At 41.7% G+C, this 18,021-nt stretch overlaps 1 protein-coding gene and 1 pseudogene across 2 annotated transcripts in view; both read right to left on the bottom strand.

Moving 5' to 3' along the window:
• Positions 1–10,029, bottom strand: part of LOC101708221 (nuclear RNA export factor 2) — a 30,718-nt gene extending 20,689 nt beyond the window's left edge. Inside the window, exons 1-2 of one of the 2 annotated variants that reach the window (XM_021250485.2) lie at positions 9,949–10,029; positions 8,561–8,627 (exon numbers count right to left, since the gene is read on the bottom strand). In XM_021250485.2, coding sequence (XP_021106144.1) covers positions 8,561–8,627; positions 9,949–9,954 — 73 coding nt within the window. In that variant the 5' untranslated portion in view covers positions 9,955–10,029. The other variant, XM_013068425.3, reaches the window with a different exon arrangement.
• Positions 10,030–15,374: 5,345 nt separating this feature from the next.
• LOC101725166 (glutamate dehydrogenase 1, mitochondrial-like) lies at positions 15,375–17,071 on the bottom strand (annotated as a pseudogene).
• Positions 17,072–18,021: the final 950 nt, after the last annotated feature.

Raw genomic sequence — 18,021 nt, 5'->3', positions numbered from 1 at the left:
GGAAGGACCTGAGATGGTTTTCTCCTAAGTAAATGATCAATCAACAATCCTTTCATCTACCATTGAGTTTTATTTTTTATGATTCTTATCTTTGAATACATTAGATAGTCTAGTATCCAATATATTCACTTGTTTGGCAAAGGCCGAAGGCTTATCTGTACTAGTGTTTTTTTTAGTTCTTTAAAAATTATTTTTTTCATTAAGTTCATTGGTACAGGAGGACCCCCGGGTACAACCACTAGCCGCCAGCGTACCAGCGTGGGCTGAGCCGCCCTGGGCCACATGTGACCAGCAGGACGGTGAGGACCCCCGGGCACGCCTACCAGCCATCAGCATAGCCTCGAGGGCGCCTGCAACCCCCACCCACCTCTGGCCGCTTGGCTGTCCAGCTACCTGGTTCCACACTACAGAGGCACAGGGGGACATAAAGGCCATTCTCCTGAGCTGCGGAAGTGAACATCAGAGAGAGGGCCTCTCTCAGGTTCCCTGATGACAACTGAAGCCCACTGGAAAAGTGAAGAGAATCTCTGCAATAAAGGCACACCAGACCACTGTACTTGGTAAGTTGGAGGGATCATCACCTGCCATCAGAACCTGGACTATCTTGGCAGGGAAAGGCAGCTGGAACCTGCAGTACAGCCTTGCAGAGTTCAACCCTGCAGGAGGACAGGGAGCTCAACTTGGGACATGCAGCCAGAAATCTGCCTGAATCTCACAGGTCTGTGACTGGCTTGCTGGGACTCATTGACTTATCTGCACACTGCTGCCCACACTGTCTATTGTGACAGCAGAGACATACACTGAAGGAGGCCCTACCTTTTTATCTTGTATTTGTTATTTTAAAAATTATCACTATTTTTTCTTTGCTCTTATTTTTAATTTTTCTTTTTCTACTCTTTTCAAATTTTTACTTTTCTCTTTTTGCTTTCTTTTCTCTTTTGCTTTCTCTCTCTCTCTCCCTCACTCACTTGCTGTCCTACATTGTTCTTCATCTCCGTTTGTGTTCCTGTTCTGGCCCCAATTCATATTTCTTCTTTATTTTTCTTTTCTTCTCTTTTCCTTCTCTTGCCTGTGTCCTCTGGCCTCACTGGTAACATTCCCCTAGCATTCTACCTACCTATCCCTCCCGCCCCAACTCCTTCTAACTCCCCATCCCAAAGGGTAAAGTCGCTATATTAAAGAGTTTATTCACGATAAACATATGTTGGGTTGGTCATCAATTTTGATTGAATTCACACAGCTAAAGGTGATAGATTAATAACTACCACAAGTTGTCATTTTCTAAGAGATACTTGATGCCATGGTGCTGCTGACTGCATCACTTGGGCTAAGGTGTTGTGATTGATCTAATCAGTTGTCCTTCCTGGTATAATGAAAATGAGACAGCCGCAGAGCCATTAGACTCAAAACCTAAAGACCAGCTATATCTGGAAGACACCTCTGAGAAGCAATCATTCCATAAGGGTTCTAAACACATCAACAAAGATACTTACAATAAGCAACTTCAAAGTATCCACCCAGGAACTAAACCAAGGACAGTACCAGAAACAAAAATGAGAAGACATTTAAGCAAGGCACAAACTCAGACTTCCATCCCACAAAAGACAAATTCTGGGGGAAACTAGGTGGAAAAGTCCGATTATCAACCACCTGGACACCCTGAACTGATAGCACAGGAAGTAACAAAACAGATGAATGAGGCAATAGAAAAATTCAAAGCAGAAATAATCTCCCAGATAACTACAGAGATGGCGAGCGGAGTGAAAGACATGATTAGAGGCTCTAGAACAGAAACAGATAAAAAAAAAAAAATCAATGAGCTCAGAAACATGCTGGAAGCCATGAATGCCCAGCATAAGAAAGAAATGGAAACCATGATCACCAAACATAAGAAAGAAATGGAATCCATGCAACACATTCAAACAGATATTCAGGAGATTAAAAACTCCACTGAAAGTATGCACAGCAGATTAAGGGAATCTGAAGATAGAATATCAGATATAAAAGACAGGACTGCGGTTAAGGACCATAAAAAGAGAGATCTCTTCGAAATGGCAAGGGACCACAAGAAATCAATCCAGCAGCTGCTAGATGAGGCAAAGAAGAACAACATAAGAATGATAGGAGTCCACGAAAAAGCAGGAGAAAGCACAATTGACACACACACACAAACTGTTCACGGAAGTCATAGTAGAACACTTCCCAGACAGAGGTGGAGAATTGGACATACAGATAAATGAGGCATATAGAACTCCAACTAGCCACGATCAAAAAAAATCTACACCTAGACATATAATAGTCCAGATCCCAGAAACCCAACAGAAGAACAAAATCCTACAGGCACTTAGAGAAAAGAAACAAATCACCTACAAAGGAAAGCCCATCAGAATCACAGCAGACTTCTCAACACAAACCCTCAAATCAAGGAGAGCCTGAAGTATTTCAAGCCCTAAAAGAAAATAACTTCCAATGTATACTGTTATATCCTGCAATATTATCTTTCAAAATTGATGGGAAAATTAGATACTTCCAGGACAAAGAACAGCTGAGAAATTTCATGAACATCAAACCAGCACTCCAAACAATTCTAAACAATATCCTAGAAAAAGATAATGAGGGTCACAACTCCATGAGGCCCAACAGAGGGAAGCCACCAGGCAAGGTAAGAAACTAAAGGGAAAGGGGGAAAAAATAAGAAATAAAAGAGCCAACAACAGTAAAACATCATGACAAGGATGAGTCAATATCTATCAGTTATAACCATCAATGTTAATGGCCTTAATTCACCAATCAAAAGAAATAGACTGACAGAATGGATTAAGAAGCAAAATCCAACAATATGCTGTATACCAGAAACACACCTAACTCAAAAAGAAATTCATAGACTGAAAGTAACAGGATGGAAAGCGGTTCTCCACGTGAGAGGAACCCAGAAAAAAGCAGGGATAGCAATCTTATTTGCAGACAAAGAAGATTTCAAACCACAACTAGTTAAGAGAGACAAAGATGGTCGCTACATCCTTGTGAAGGGAACAACCCAAGAGGAAGAGATGACAAACCTAAATATATATCCACCAAATATGAATGCCCCCAACTACACAAAACAAATATTAATGGACATGAAGAAACAAATGAACAGCAATTCAATTGTAGTGGGGGACCTCAGTACCCCACTATCACAATTAGACAGATCATCTACAAAAAATAATCAATGAAATTCTAGAACTGAACCAAGCTATTGAACAAATGGTTTTAATAGATGTTTACAGAGTGTTCCATCCCACCAAATCAGAATACACATTCTTTTCAGCAGCACACAGGTCATTCTCCAAAACAGACCACACGCTAGCTCATAGGACATATCTAAGTAAATGTAAAAGAACTGAAGTTACCCCCTGTATATTTCAGACCACAGTGCAATAAATTTGGAGATCAATAACATAAGAAACCGCAAAACCCCCACAAACACATGGAAATTGAAAAACACCGCCCTGAGCAACCAATGGGTCACAGAAGAATTTAAAGAAGAAATTAGACAGTTTCTACAAGTAAATGATAATGACAGTACAACATACAGGAATCTATGGGACACAATGAAAGCAGTTCTACACGGGAAATTCACAGCAGTGAATGCCCATGTTAGGACAACAGAGAGAACTCAGATAAATAACCTAATGCAGAACCTCAAGCTCCTACAAAAAGAAGAACATAACAAACCCAAAGCTCGTACAAGAGAGGAAATTGTAAGATCCGAGCAGAAATCAATGCAATGGAGACTAAGAGAATGATACAAAAAAAAATCAATGAAGCAAAGAGTTGGCTTTTCAAAAGAATAATTAAAATCGATAAACCTTTAGCCAACCTTATCAAAAAAAGGAAAGGCTCAAATCCATGCAATTAAGAATGAAAAAGGTGAAGTCACAACAGACCCAGCGGAAATGCAGAGGATCATCACTACCTACTTCGAGAACATGTACTCTAATAAAATGGAAAACACAGAAGAAATGGACCAATTTCTAGATACATATGAATTGTCAAAGTTACACGAAGAAGATATAGAAATTCTAAACCCACCAATTACAATGAGTGAAACTCAAAATGTAATAAAAATTTACCAACAATAAAAGCCCAGGTCCTGATGGCTTCACTGCTGAATTCTACAAGTCATTTAAAGAAGAACTAACGCCATTACTCTTTAAACTCATCAAGGAAATTGAAAGGGAAGCAAGGCTTCCAAATTCATTCCTGGAAGCAAGTACTACTTTGATTCCAAAACCAGGGAAAGACCCAACCCAAAAAGAGAACTACAGGCCAATCTCCCTAATGAACATAGATGCAAAAAATCCTCAACAAGATACTGGCAAACAGAATACAGAGGGGCATCAAGAAGATCACACTCCCTGACCAAGTTGGATTTATCCCAGGGATGCAAGGATGGTTCAACATTCGTAAATCAATAAATGTAATACACTATATTAACAGTGTCAAGGACAAAAACCACATGATCTAAAGAGATGCAGAAAACATACATCTCAATAGATGCAGAAAATGTATTCAACAAAATCCAACACCCATTCGTGATAAAATCCCTACAGAAATTTGGAATAGAAGGTCTTTATCTCAACTGGATTAAGGCTATGTATGTAAAACCAACAGCCAACATTATACTAAATGGTCAAAAACTGAAAACTTTCATGCTAAAATCAGGAACAAGACAAGGATGCCAACTATCATCACTCTTGTTTCCATATAGTTCCAGAAACATTAGCCACAGCAATTAGCAAAGAGAAAGAAACAAAAGGAATGAAGATAGGAAAGGAAGAAGCTGAACTGTCCTTATTTGCTGATGATATGATACTCTACATAGAAGACCCGAAAAACTCAGCCAAAAGACTTCCAGACTGAATTGACAGATTCAGTAGGGTAGCTGGATACTAGGTCAACACTCAGAAAACAATAGCCTTCTCATACACAAATAACAGACTCACGGAGAGAGAAATTAGGGAAACAACTGTTTTACAATAGCACCCCCCAAAATGAAATATCTAGGAATCAATCTAACAAAGGAAGCAAAGGACCTCTACAGTGAAAACTACAGCTCTCTGAAAAAGGAGATCAAGGAGGATATAGGAAAATGGAAAGACATCCCTTGTTCCTGGGTAGGAAGAACCAGTATAGTGAAAATGGCCATACTTCCAAGACTATTATATAGATTTCATGCAATGCCGATTGAAATTCCAACAATATACTTCACAGAACTAGAGAAAACAATCCAAAAATTCAGTTGGAACCAGAAGAGACCTAGAATCGCAAAAGCAATTCTAGGCAACAGAGACATGGCTGGGGATATCACCATCTCCAACTTGAAACTATACTACAAAGCTATTGTGATAAAAACAGCATGGTACTGGCAAAGAAACAGACCCGAGGATCAGTGGAATAGATTAGAAGATACAGAAACTACTCCAGACATACTCAGCCACCTCATCTTTGACAAAGGAGCCAACCACCCTTATTGGAGGAAAGATAGCCTATTTAATAAATGGTTTTGGAAATACTGGATTTCAATGTGCCAAAGATTAAAACCAGACCCATATCTATAAGCATGCAAGAAACTAAGATCAAAGTGGATTAAAGATGTAAATATTAAGACAGAAACTCTAAACTTGCTGGAAGATAAGTTAGGTAGAACTCTTGAAGACATTGGCATAGGAAAAGACTTTATGAACAAAACCTCAGTAGCACGGGAACCAGCACAAAGAATCAACAACTGGGATCTTATCTTATTAAAAAGCTTCTGGACTGCAAGAGAAACCACCAACAGAGGTGCGAGACAACCTACAATGTGTGAAAAAAATTTTAGCAGCTGTACCTCAGACAAAGCACTGCTATCTAGAATATATAAAGAACTGGAAAAATATCAGACCCCCCAAATTCAAAGACCCAATTCAAAAATGGGCAACTGAAATGAACAGACATTTCTCAGACAAAGAAGTAAATGCAGCATATAAATATATGAAAAAATGTTCAACATCACTGGTCATTCGAGAGATGTAGATGAAAGCAACACTGAGATTCCACCTCACCCCAGAAGGAATGGCTGCTATCAAGAAATCAACCAATAATAAATGCTGGCAGTGGTGTGGGGAGAAAGGAACCCTTCTCCATTGTTGGTGGGAGTGCAGACTGGTGCAATCACTGTGGAAATCAGTATGGAGATACCTCGAAGAACTAGGGCTAGAGGTCCCATTTGACCCAGCTATTCCCCTGCTGGGTATCTTCCCCAAAGAATTCAAAGAATCATACCACAGCGATATATGTGCACCCATGTTTATAGTGGCACAGTTCGTAATAGCTAAAGTTGGAAACACCCCAAGTGCCCATCAACTGGAAACTGGATAAAGAAGATGTGTTTTTTTTATAAAATGGAGTACTACTCAGCCATACAGGATGAGAAACTAGAGACGTTCATAGCTAAATGGATGCATATTGAGGCCAAACTCCTAAGTGAAATAAATAGGACTGACATGTGTAAATACCGAATAGTATCTCTAGTGTGAGGAAGTGAAAGTGTAAATAAGTATTAAAACGATTAAAATGAATAATTAATAATTTGAAACAGGAAGAAAAGTTCCAGAGGGGTAGGGAAGTGGGAGGGTAAGGGGAAAGGAGCGAAGGGAAAGGAAAAATTATGAGAAAAGAAAAAAATGGAAACAAAGTCTGTGTAAATAAGGAAGGGTGGAGGGGGTGAAGGGCACACAGGTTATGGGGAAATAAATAAGAGCCACAATACATCATGTACAGGTACAAGCACCTAATGATAAATGTAAATGTACTGTATACCTAAAATGTACCAATCAAAGACTTTAAGCAAAAAAAAAAAGTTTATTGGTACATCTTAGGTATACAATATGATGACATTCATCTTTGGGAATTTGTACCTTTACATGATACATCTTGGTTCTTATTTTTTCCCCATTCCCCTGCCCTCCCTTCAACCTCTCCATTCCTCCCTAGTTACAGACTTTGTTTCCGTTTTTTCCTTTCCTGAGTAGGGGAAGGAAAGAAGGTTAAGGAAAAGTATTGGTGTTTTTGACCAGTGTCATCATGTCTAAGCGATGCAACTGTTGGTTGAAACGTCAGATGATTAAGGAAGAAGGAATTCTATCACAGACGTTAAAGAGTTTTTATATAAACACATAGAAACTCCATTTAAGAGAGTAGCCTGTGGTGTGGAAAGGAATAGAAAGGACACTGACTTTGAAATCATACCTGTGTGGATTCAAACCCAGATTCTGTCACTTAGAGCCTCTGTGATTCTAGGCAAGTCCTTAACCTCTCTGGGCTTCCATTCCTCTACACGGCATAGTGCTGCTATTCGCCAAGGGTTTCCACTGTCCCTTGTAGTTCCCAACTGCCTTCCTTTGGATGGGGTGTGTGAGTGACTAGCTCTGGCCAAACCAATTGTGAGTGTCCTGTGCTATTCCTAGGCCAGAACATCTGGTTGCCAGTTTGAAATGCTCAGGGGCTCTCTTCCCCTCTGGCACAGTGAGTGACCATTTTTATTCTAGACAGTGGCTGCTCCATCAGTTTGGGGGCCCAATTATTCCATTAGGAGCTACTCAAAGCCCCAAACCATCCCATGCAGGATTTGCATCTGCCCCGGACTTTTTGTTGGAGTGAGCAACAAGCCACCCAGATGTGGGGCTTGCCTATAACCATGGCATAAGCCAATCCCTCCATGACTCATATGTAAATTAAAACAACGCCCTCTGAGTACTGTTCTGGGGGTGAAATGAGATAACTTACATGACAAAATTATCACGCTGCTTGCCACACAACAGGGACTCAAAATATGGCAGCTGCAGTTATTATATGATAGTAAGGCAGTTCTGAAAACCTGTGGCTTAACTGTATGAAACGAGGGGCACTGAGTCTGCTCATCTTGACAGTTACGTAAGTTGCATCCTATGCTCACGCACGAGACACTACACTTGATGCAACAGTTAACACTTTCTTTTTTTTTATTATTTTATTTTTTATTCTTTGGTACCGGGGATCAAACTCGGGTCCTTGTGCTTGCGCAGCAGGCGGTGGAACCTTTGAGCTAAATCCCTGGCCCAACACTTTCTAATGACTTACATTTATGTAAGTTATTTTTGCCCCCATGATATCAGAGGCATACTTATAAATTGGGGGTACCTCTAAGGAAGGAGAAAAGAAAAGATTTGAGCAAAAGAAAAACTGCCAAATGAGATAAGATGAATTAGGGAGCACTAAGTAATTTCTCATTAGAAGAACAGGTTATAATTATTAATAAAATGCACTCCACTATTCTTAGTACAGAGCAGCACACGGTTTTAACGTGGCAAAAGATTTCCACTAGTTTGAACAGGATTTTCTGAAACATTTCCTGAAGGACACTAGTATCTCCAAGGCTCTGTGGAAGAATGTTCCATTCCCACAGGAGTTGGGGAACTACCTCTCCCTTGGAGATTTCTGTTACATATCAATGTATTCTCTAGAAAAAGGATGTTCTATAGTATGGAAATTAATTTACCTTCATTTCGGGATTTCTGGAACTTCTTTACCATAGAACACATTTTTGTTCTTGCTGTCTCTTGGCCCTGGAATTTTACAGAACAAATTTGGAAATGCAGAAATGAGAGAAAAATAGAATACATTACTAAGCTTTTACCCATATTATAAATATATCACAACTGACAATATTCTTTAACCACCTATCGAGCAATATTTACAACCACATCAAAGTAATCAGAATCTTGCTACTGGCTCAAATTTACTCATCCAATACCATTTTCAGGATGTACCAAATGTATCACCTATGATTCTACTCCATATTTTTCTTAAATCTTTTCACTATACCTTTCCACTAGAAGAAAAAGAAGCTTTGGAAAGCAATTTAAGAAATAATGCTTAGAAAAGAAGGGAGAAAAATCACAAGCCAATACTGGACGGCTGGACTGCTTTAAGCCACTCAGAGATCCTCAAAACAGAAAGGCTGTCTCCCTGCCCACTTCCAAATGTACTCTGTAAAACTAACAAACTTCAAATTAAGTGCAATAACTTCTGAATCTTCACGTCATGGCTGCTGTGACACTTCTGCTGAAATATCCAACTTTTAAAAAAACTGACTTTCTCTCTGCTGCTCCAAACTCCCCTCCCCCCCTGCTTTCCTCCCCACACTGCTCATTCCCTGAGCCTATGTCTGTCTGCCAGGAAAATAAGTCAGGGGAACAAAGAGAATCTTTACAAAATAAAAGAAGAAGCGGAGACTGAGACTGGATTTGGAATCATCTGTGCAACAAACTAAACGAACTGGCATGTAAGAGGTCTCCGGTGTCCTTAGAAACGGCCCAGGCAGAGGAGTGGCACAGGAGGGCATCCCACTGCATAGACAGTGTATTGGACAGGGTGATAGGCAAAGGTACGATTTTATTCAGGGGGCGAGGGAGGGGAGGGTGGTCCCATTGGCTCCCAGTGCCCTGCTCTTGACAGATGACTAAAGAGCCGTGGACTACTGTGGCCTTCCACCTCCCAGTCCATAGCCCCAGTGCTTCTCCCTCCTTCACCTCATTCTCTGCCAACAACAGATCCTGCGAGTGCAGAATGAGGGCAGGACGCGGACATAGGCACACATGCGCAGTGCCGCCCCCCGCCCTCCCGAATCTTTCTTCCGTGAGGTGTACAGAAGTTTGTCCACACTCGAAAGCTCTTCTCACCTCCGTCCCACCGCTTCTCCTCTGTGCTGGTCGGCAGCCACTAGCTTACCCTTTTAAGCATGAAACCCTGAGGAAAAGTGTACTACAGGTAGAGCCCCGTCTACTGGAAAACCATCTACCATTTTAGTTCTAATAGTCTGTGGAGTTTGGGAACTCAGCCAGATCAAAACTGAGCTAGAGTGCAGGAACCAGTGAGAGTTCTAACCTTCATTAATTCCGACTCCTCAGAGAGCCACCTCCTGGAGCTGATGGGCGCGTGACTGGCAGATCCTGGTACTTGACGTTTAGGGGACGTCAGATGACGCTGGAACCACGTGACCCGCGGGAGTGAGGCATTATGGGCAACTGAGAGGTAACTGAGAGGGTCGAGAGTCAGGTGACGGGAGTGGGGCACGTGACCCCAGGAGCAACAGCCACAGGATAGCTGCAGTGGTCCTATGACCCATAGCAAGTACTTTGCCTCCAGTGTGATGATAATAGGTGCCGCTTAGCTGAGGAACCTGGATCTTCAGGGTTCCGTAGTTCACAATCCTCAAGTGAAGGAGTGGGCTGAGTCTGCCACTGTGCCGAGCTAGCGTGGGAGAAGGCAGGCAGTACAGCATAGATGGCCATAGGAGCCACATGACACTGAACAGTAGGTCACTACATGACTTTGAGGGCTGAGGCTTTTATATACCCCTAGCCAGCAACAACTACAGGAAGGGAGGCAGGTGAGTGTCAGGAGGACAACCATACTGTAGTGACTGGAAGAGCTGGGGCTTCCAACATGACCATAGATGCAGCATAACCAGAGAGACCTCTTGACCTCAGCAATTAAAAACCGATGGTGTTAACAGGACCGTGTGCTTGCCGTGTGATTTTAGTGGCTACTTTATGGCAGCATCCACGTGAGCCACAGCCTTAGAAACTCAAAATGTTCACATGCTTGGGAGGATGAGGTCACCATATTCAAAACCAGGGTCAGTGCCTGTAGGGTCCTCTAGATCTACATATTTCAGGAAACCATTCTTCTGTTCATAGTATCTGGAGATCTATGATTGCCCACAGTACTGGACTCCTTAGTGATGGTAATGCCTTAAAGTTTCCTTCTATAGTACCTAAACTTGGGCTGTACTTCTCCCACATTTTTTTTTTAACATAATGGATATGCTTTTTTTTTTCTCCAGGTAACATACTGAATTTAATACATAACAATGAAACAAAATAGATCCCTAAAACTGTAATTGTAGCAAACTACTGTTAAGAATCTAAGCAGTACAGATAAACACTGTTGGCTTAATTTCCCATGGGTCCAAAAGAAGTTAAACCTAATGATTTTTTCTGTTACTTTGACAAAGAAAATATGTATAGTTATTACTGTGGCATGCACTTAAAGTCTTAACACATTTAAGAGTGGTACTTCGAAGGAGTAAGTACTGTCACAGAATTTTATAGATGAGGATGTGGAATAAAATCACCTAAGACGTCACAGATACAGTAGGTGGTAAGTCCACCTTCTTCTCCAGAGAGGCTGGCTCCTGAGGGTTCTGATCACCCACCAGGTTCCATAAAGGAAATTAATATTAGTTCAATCCTACTCATTCACAAAAACCGCAAGCCAGCCCCAAATACTGAACACTTGAGGTGGTGGACATTCTCTTTGAAATTGCATCTAAATAATTTCAAGTACTAGCAGTAATTAGCAACAGTCAGTGGTGAATCCAATTAAGAACTCCGGGAGCACCTTTGTAATGTATGCCTATGTATGCACAAATACATATATATTTATATATATGTATTTGTATATACACATACTGTCTGTATATCTACCTACAATCAATCAAGAGATATAATTACAACTAAGAAGGTATAAAATACTTGGCATTCCTTGAAAATTTGGCTTCTTTGAAAAGAATGACATTGATTGTTTAAGATATCAAGTGTACTGTTCTGGTATATCAGGTATATCATGACTTTTATATTGAAAATGCTTACATGTCTGCTAAAGTTTTAGCCAAGAAGACAGACTTTTTGTGTCTTTTACATGTGTATCTGTTTTTAAGGCAAGAAGACCCGTTGTTGTTTCTTTTTTTAGATCCCTAAAAATCAAACATATTTTTTTTTCTCTTTTAAGCATTCCCCGGATTTTTAAAAAGACTACATTCTATCCATTTTCTTTCTTAGGTAGTTTTTATTTTATTTGTCATAATTTGAACAGATTTTTCTCATACATGATCAGATGCTATTTTTTCTACACTTCTTTCACCATCATTTCATGTACTAAAATACAAGTAATGTGATTAATTTATCCAATTCATTCAAGAAGGTTTCATTAGTTTGTCTCAACTTACATATTAAACATTTCCATTGTCCTTCTTGAGGTCACAGTTTCCTAGGTGGTCTGTCCTTCTATTTAAAAAACAACTTATGTTATGAAAGAAAATATAATTCATGCTATTCACTCCATTTTGTTTTTGTGAATTTTTCATAGGAGAATATATATTTAGAGGATGACATAAAATTATTGCTCTTTTGTTCCTTAGACACGCAAGAACAATGATATACTCACTTTGGTTCCAAAACTTTTTTTTCCTCACGTGAATTTTGCATTGAGCTAACTTTCGTACAGTGTCTTTTTAGTCTGAATTTTGAAAATTTGTGTTGGCATAGGAAAAATCAAACAAATTACACAGAATTGTAATGTGTGGTTCGTCTTCACAAGAGTCCACTAATCACATTGATTTTAGTATCACTGCGTGTCAGTTAATATGGTAAAAGTGTTGTTTTCTCCCCAGATTAATGGTGATAGTCAAATACAATATTTTCTTTAAAGGATTATGCCTCTGAATATATTTGATGAGGTCATCAAATATTTCTTCTCTGCATTCACCAGTTCATTCTACTGTCTTTTATAAAGAAGTAGTGTATCTTTGATGTGGCATGAAAGTATTTAAAATTTGTAATTGCAAAACAAACCTTTGTCTTCAGATCTAAAGCATATAAAATATTAATTTTTCAGCATTTCACTTTTTGCCAGAAAAAAATGTATCAATCTTTCGTAAAAGGGAGGAGGGTTTTTGCATATAGTTTTACTCTTTAAATAAAGATGCTTGGGCAACCCATTCAGGACCCCTTCTGTCTCTCAGGAGGTGTTCCTACTTCTCATTTCTATTTCCCAAGAAACTCTTCTACTTTTTTCCTCCACTGTTCCTTGAAATTTACTCTTCAGCTTCAGGGAACATGAACTCGGCATAGCTAACATCTAGCATTTTGAGAGTTACATTTATTTCCCCTGTATTATCTTGGAGGTCCCACCAAGTTCTTTGGAAGGAGGCGAAGAACGATGTCTGCAGGACTCTTAGAAAGGCCATCTCCAGGAGCCACTGCCTCCTCCTAAGGACAGGTATTCTGGAAAGCACACATCTCACAAAGTCCTACTGAAGGGCAGGGATGCTTGGGAATTTATCCACTAACTCCCTCCCCTGCGGTCTTAGGGGAGCTCCTCAACGTGGACATCAGCTTTCTGTCACTGGAACAGAGCCTTCTAAAAAGAAAAGTACATTTTGGCTCCTAGTTTGGAAGGTTCTGCTCCAAACACAGTGGGGTCCATGGATTTGGGCCTGGGGTGAGGTAGACTATCTCGGTGGGAATACATGGTGGAGCAAAGCTGCTCACCTCAGGGCCAGGAAGTGAAAAAGAGGGGACTGGGATTGCACAGTCCTCTCTGGGGACTCTAACCACGTAAGGACCTCGCACTGGGCCCAACCTTGAGTTTACACCAGTTCCCAGTGTGCCAGCCTGGGACCCCAACTTTTACACATGGGGGCCTCTGGAGGACCTTCAAGATCTGAACTAAAGTGATGAGACAAGCCTGTGTTGGGTGGAGAACACCCTCAGGCAGGGCAACAACAGAGCCCTTGGGCTGTGGGTGTTTTGCCTGCTGGGACCCAAAGGATGGAGGGATGTGTAGGGGCATTGGCAGCCCTGCTGCAGGGACTGTGCCTTCTCCCACTTGGCGTCCTCAGCACAAAGACCACATCTGGAAGTTCACGAACACTCAGGAAATGTTGAATGAACTCAGGAATGGATGAGGAATGCATGTACAGAAACAGTTTATTTTTTTCAATTGTTATTGTTTTATTAGTACGTGTTTGCAGGACATAATAATTACTTCCCTCATGGGGCATTACTACATCTCAATGTTTGCATGACACATCTCAATTCTTTTTTCATTCCCTTGCCCTCCTCTTCCTCCTCAATCCCTCCATTTCGTGGTCCCCCTCTTATTTGCAAAAGATCTATCTCCCTATTTCCTACTATCTTTTACTTTGCTCTTTACTTATGTTTTGTGTTTCACATGTAAGAAAAACTGTATGATAGTTAAGCTGTTTGTCTGATTCATTTCATTTAACATCATGGTCTCAAGGTGCATCTGTTTTCCTCCAGATGACTAGTTTATCCTTTTTTTTCTGGAAAAGGTAGTCTTTTAATAACTGTTCTTATTACCTTGTTGTCATGCAGTTACAAAGTAGTTAGATATTTCTGAAAGGGCATTGTTTTAACAAACAAAAGTGCTCATCTTTACATCAATAATATCTATTACTCCATTGGGATACTGCAGTTCAAAGGGCCCTGGCCAAGTAATTCCCCAAACTAAATAGTCCTCTGGGCACATCAGCCTGCTGAAGGGGGCAGTTGCAGAATGCAGAAATTGAGGCCTGGCTGGGGTCCCTTGGCTTTCAGAACCAGCCTGACTCCAAAATGAAGCCCAAGTGGTCTTTTCTGGGACCCTCTATTTGAACTATGGTTCAATTAGTCCACACGATAGGTCTTCAAAGGGGAGGAATTATTAATTCCTGTGATAAGGAGGTTACTGCATCCTTTGGACTATGTGTCATAATTGTAGTTAGCAAATTCTGATTGTTAACAAAAATAGCCTCCATGGCTGCAGGTATGAAGATATCTCTCCATCGGGCTGTAAAGTTCCTGCTGGACAATGCATGACCAATAAGCTATAAATGATACTGCTTTATAAAAATACTAGCTTTCTTCATTTACCATGTTTATAGGCATTCACTGCTTGAGTCAAGCTTAGGCTTGTTAAGTGATTAAAGGCAATTTTATTACAGCTGCATGTACTTATTTTATTCTAAAAGAATAAAATGCACAAGAGGAAAAGCTTTTATATTTCTTTGCAACTTGTGGAACTGAGTTATTTTGTTGATGTAAAATACCAGTAACTCATTCGAGGACCATGCCACCTTCTGAAAATGCCATACATTGCATCTTACCTGTGTCGAAGCTATATCTCCTGTGGACTTGCCTGGAGTAGCACTGCAGCCCTAAGCGATTGCTTGTGCCACCTTTCTGGTCAGCACTGGCCAGACTGGGAGCTCCGGAGCAAGGCAACACAGCCAGGGAGGAGGGGCTTTGCAGTTCCAGGCCAAATGCCTGTGTTGCTCTCTGGCACAGCTTGTTCATGATCCCTAGCCATATCTTCCTTCCTCCTAAGGGGCTGATTGGGCCTGCCTGGTTGAGAATGTGTCCATTATCTACTGAGTCATGGGAAACATTGCCTTGGTTACATGTAAACTGGGAGAGGGCTGCAGAAGGTACAGGTGGAGGGGTAGTGAGGCAGCTGGCCACCAGCATTTATGTGAAGGTCACACTGGGTTCATTGTACACTTTGAAGACTTTCTCAATGGCGTTGATATAGGCAGCCATCCTCAGGTCCAAGGCCAGGTTATACTTCATGGCTGTGTGCATGATTTGCCTGGAAGAATGCTCCATCATGTAGGCTAAACTGGAGTGGACAATGTCTTTCTCCGATGCCCCCGATATCCTGTCCTGGAACTCTGCTGTTGGGACAATAGGAATTGTCCTGCCATGCTTCCCAAATTTTCTTTCTAAGCTTTCTTGAGCAGACATCAGCAAGTGGTAGTTAGAATCCCTTTCATCTTTGAAGGACAATCAGCCATAGCTGACATGATTAGATTCTTCAGCCACTCAAAGTAAGATACTGTCACTCCTTCAGAATTCAAGTAGAGATCTGGAATAACCATGATGTTCCTCTCCAGGAAAATATTACCAGCTTCTGGAGTGGTGGGTCCATTGGCACCTTCAGCAATGATCTTGGCTTTGACTCTGGGTGCGTTGGATTTGGTCAATTGCTTCTCACTGGCAGCAGGGATCAGGATGTCGCAGTCAGCCTCCAAGATGCTTCCTTGCCTTAGGGGAGGAATACCCTTCCTTGCCTTAGGGAAGCCCAGAATTGATCCATGTTGCAACTTGAAATCTTCCAGTTCTTTTGGGACAATACCATCTGGATTATATATGCTTCCATCAGATTCCCCAAAACCAACACATTTAGCACCAAAATGATGTAAATAGCTCATAGAGTCCAGGCCCACATTATCAAAGCCCTGAACACAAATCTTTTATGTCCAAAGCCAAGTGTCATTCCTAAAATGCTTGTGTAGGAAGCGCCATTGATGAAGTTTTCAATCCCAAGGAAAACCCCTCAGCTGGTCGTGGAGATCCACCAGTGGATGTCCCCTTGACTGATGGGTTTCCTGGTAACACAGGCATATGTGCTAACGTCATAGTGCCCTATGGTGCTGGCATAGGTGTTCACGATTCAGGACATCTCCTGCTCGCCTGTGTTCATGTCCGGCTCAGGCAGGTCAATGCCGGGACAGATAAAACCCTTCTTTGCTAGCTCCATGGTGAACCTTCCTGTGATCTTTTCCAATTCATTGTCTGAATAGTTCTTGGAGTTGATCTTAACACTTGCTTTAGCTCTGCCAAATGGCACATTAACCACTGCACACTTGTATGTCACCGGCAAAGCCAGTGCCTTTACTTCGTCCACACTTACATTGGTCTTGTATTGGATGCCTCCCTTGCAGGGTTTGCGGTGCTGGCTTTGCTGGGTGGGGTAGCCCTTGATAACCTCCCAGAAGCAGTCGTCTTGCCAGATGGGGAAGGAGACACTCAGCACGTGGTTGCAGGGCTTGATGATGCGCAGGATGCCACTCATGCGGTTGTACTTCTGCTCCTCGCTCTCGTGGATGTCCTCCACCAGTTTGTCCTCCATGACGTTGGCACTGCGGTGGAAGAAGCCCTCCACCATCTTAAAGAAGTTGGGGTTGTCTTCACGCTCAGACGCTGCATCGCTGTAGGGGCAGCAGGCGGGCATCCCAAGGGCTGGTGGCAGGGTGTGACAGACGGTGCGCAGGCCCAGCAGCCGAACAGAGCCTCAGGGTCGGCGGCTGAGGCCAGCATGGCGAGGCCAGCATGGCGGGCCCAGAGCAGGGCACGAGCAGTACCTCACCCAGGCAGCAGTACATGGCAGTGGCAGAGGCTAGCAGGACTGAGGTGAGGAGGAAGCTCTCCGCACCTGCTGCCCTTTTAAGCCATAGCTTCCTGCCCCCACAACTGTCCCCTCTCCACCGCCTGTTGCCAGGCTGGGAGGACAGGCTTCAGGCCTCCACCTCTGGCTCAGCCTCACCCAGCCTCTTAGTTTGTCCTTGTTTATGGCAGCATAATTTTCCATTGTGTATAAATAGCACATTTTCTTTAACCATTCACCTGTTAGTAGACAAACTTAGTAGGACACTTTCAAGCTTTAGCTATTATGAATTGTGCTGCTATAAATATGGGTATGTATCACTATAAAATTATGTTTTTAACTCTTTTGGGAAGATACTTAGAGGGGAATAGCTGGGTCAAATGAAATTTGTAGTTTTAGTTTTCTGAGGAATCTCTATATTGGTTCCATAGTGGTCGTACCACTTTACATTTCCAACAAACTAGAGAAGTACAGTTTAGTGGTGTGACAAATGCTGCTGAATAGTAAAAAAAATCTATGCCCTTTTAAAACCTATTCAAATCTCAATGACATTTATTTGTTTTCAGTTTGAAGTCCTGGACCAGAGTGGATTGGGAAGAATTACAGAAAGGCTACAAAACCCAAAGACAAAAATGGGAGTCTCACTAAGGAGCACCTTGAAAATTATTAACTGTGATGTAGATAAAAGATATTACCATCCTCCCCATGTATCTGGGCATAGGGACTTCAAACCCCACTGGCTAGTCTGTCTCACTGTTATGTAGCTTTGCTAGTCACAGGGCTTCTTTATATTGAGCCATTATTCACCTCTTAATTGCACATGGCTTCTAGTGGTTTCTAATTCCTGCTTCATCATTATATCTGTGTGAACGAGGTGCAGTGGCTTATTTTGGGGGAGGGGGCTTACTTTCCTCACTTGTACAATGCCTACAGTAATGCTGTACAGCA

The sequence above is a fragment of the Heterocephalus glaber genome, unplaced genomic scaffold (assembly GCF_053883595.1).
Source record: "Heterocephalus glaber isolate CG9 unplaced genomic scaffold, H.glaber_assembly_v1.0 deba00001613, whole genome shotgun sequence".
Lineage (NCBI taxonomy): Eukaryota > Metazoa > Chordata > Mammalia > Rodentia > Bathyergidae > Heterocephalus > Heterocephalus glaber.
Note: the sequence above shows the minus strand (reverse complement) of the source record. Positions and strands in the feature narration are given on the sequence as shown.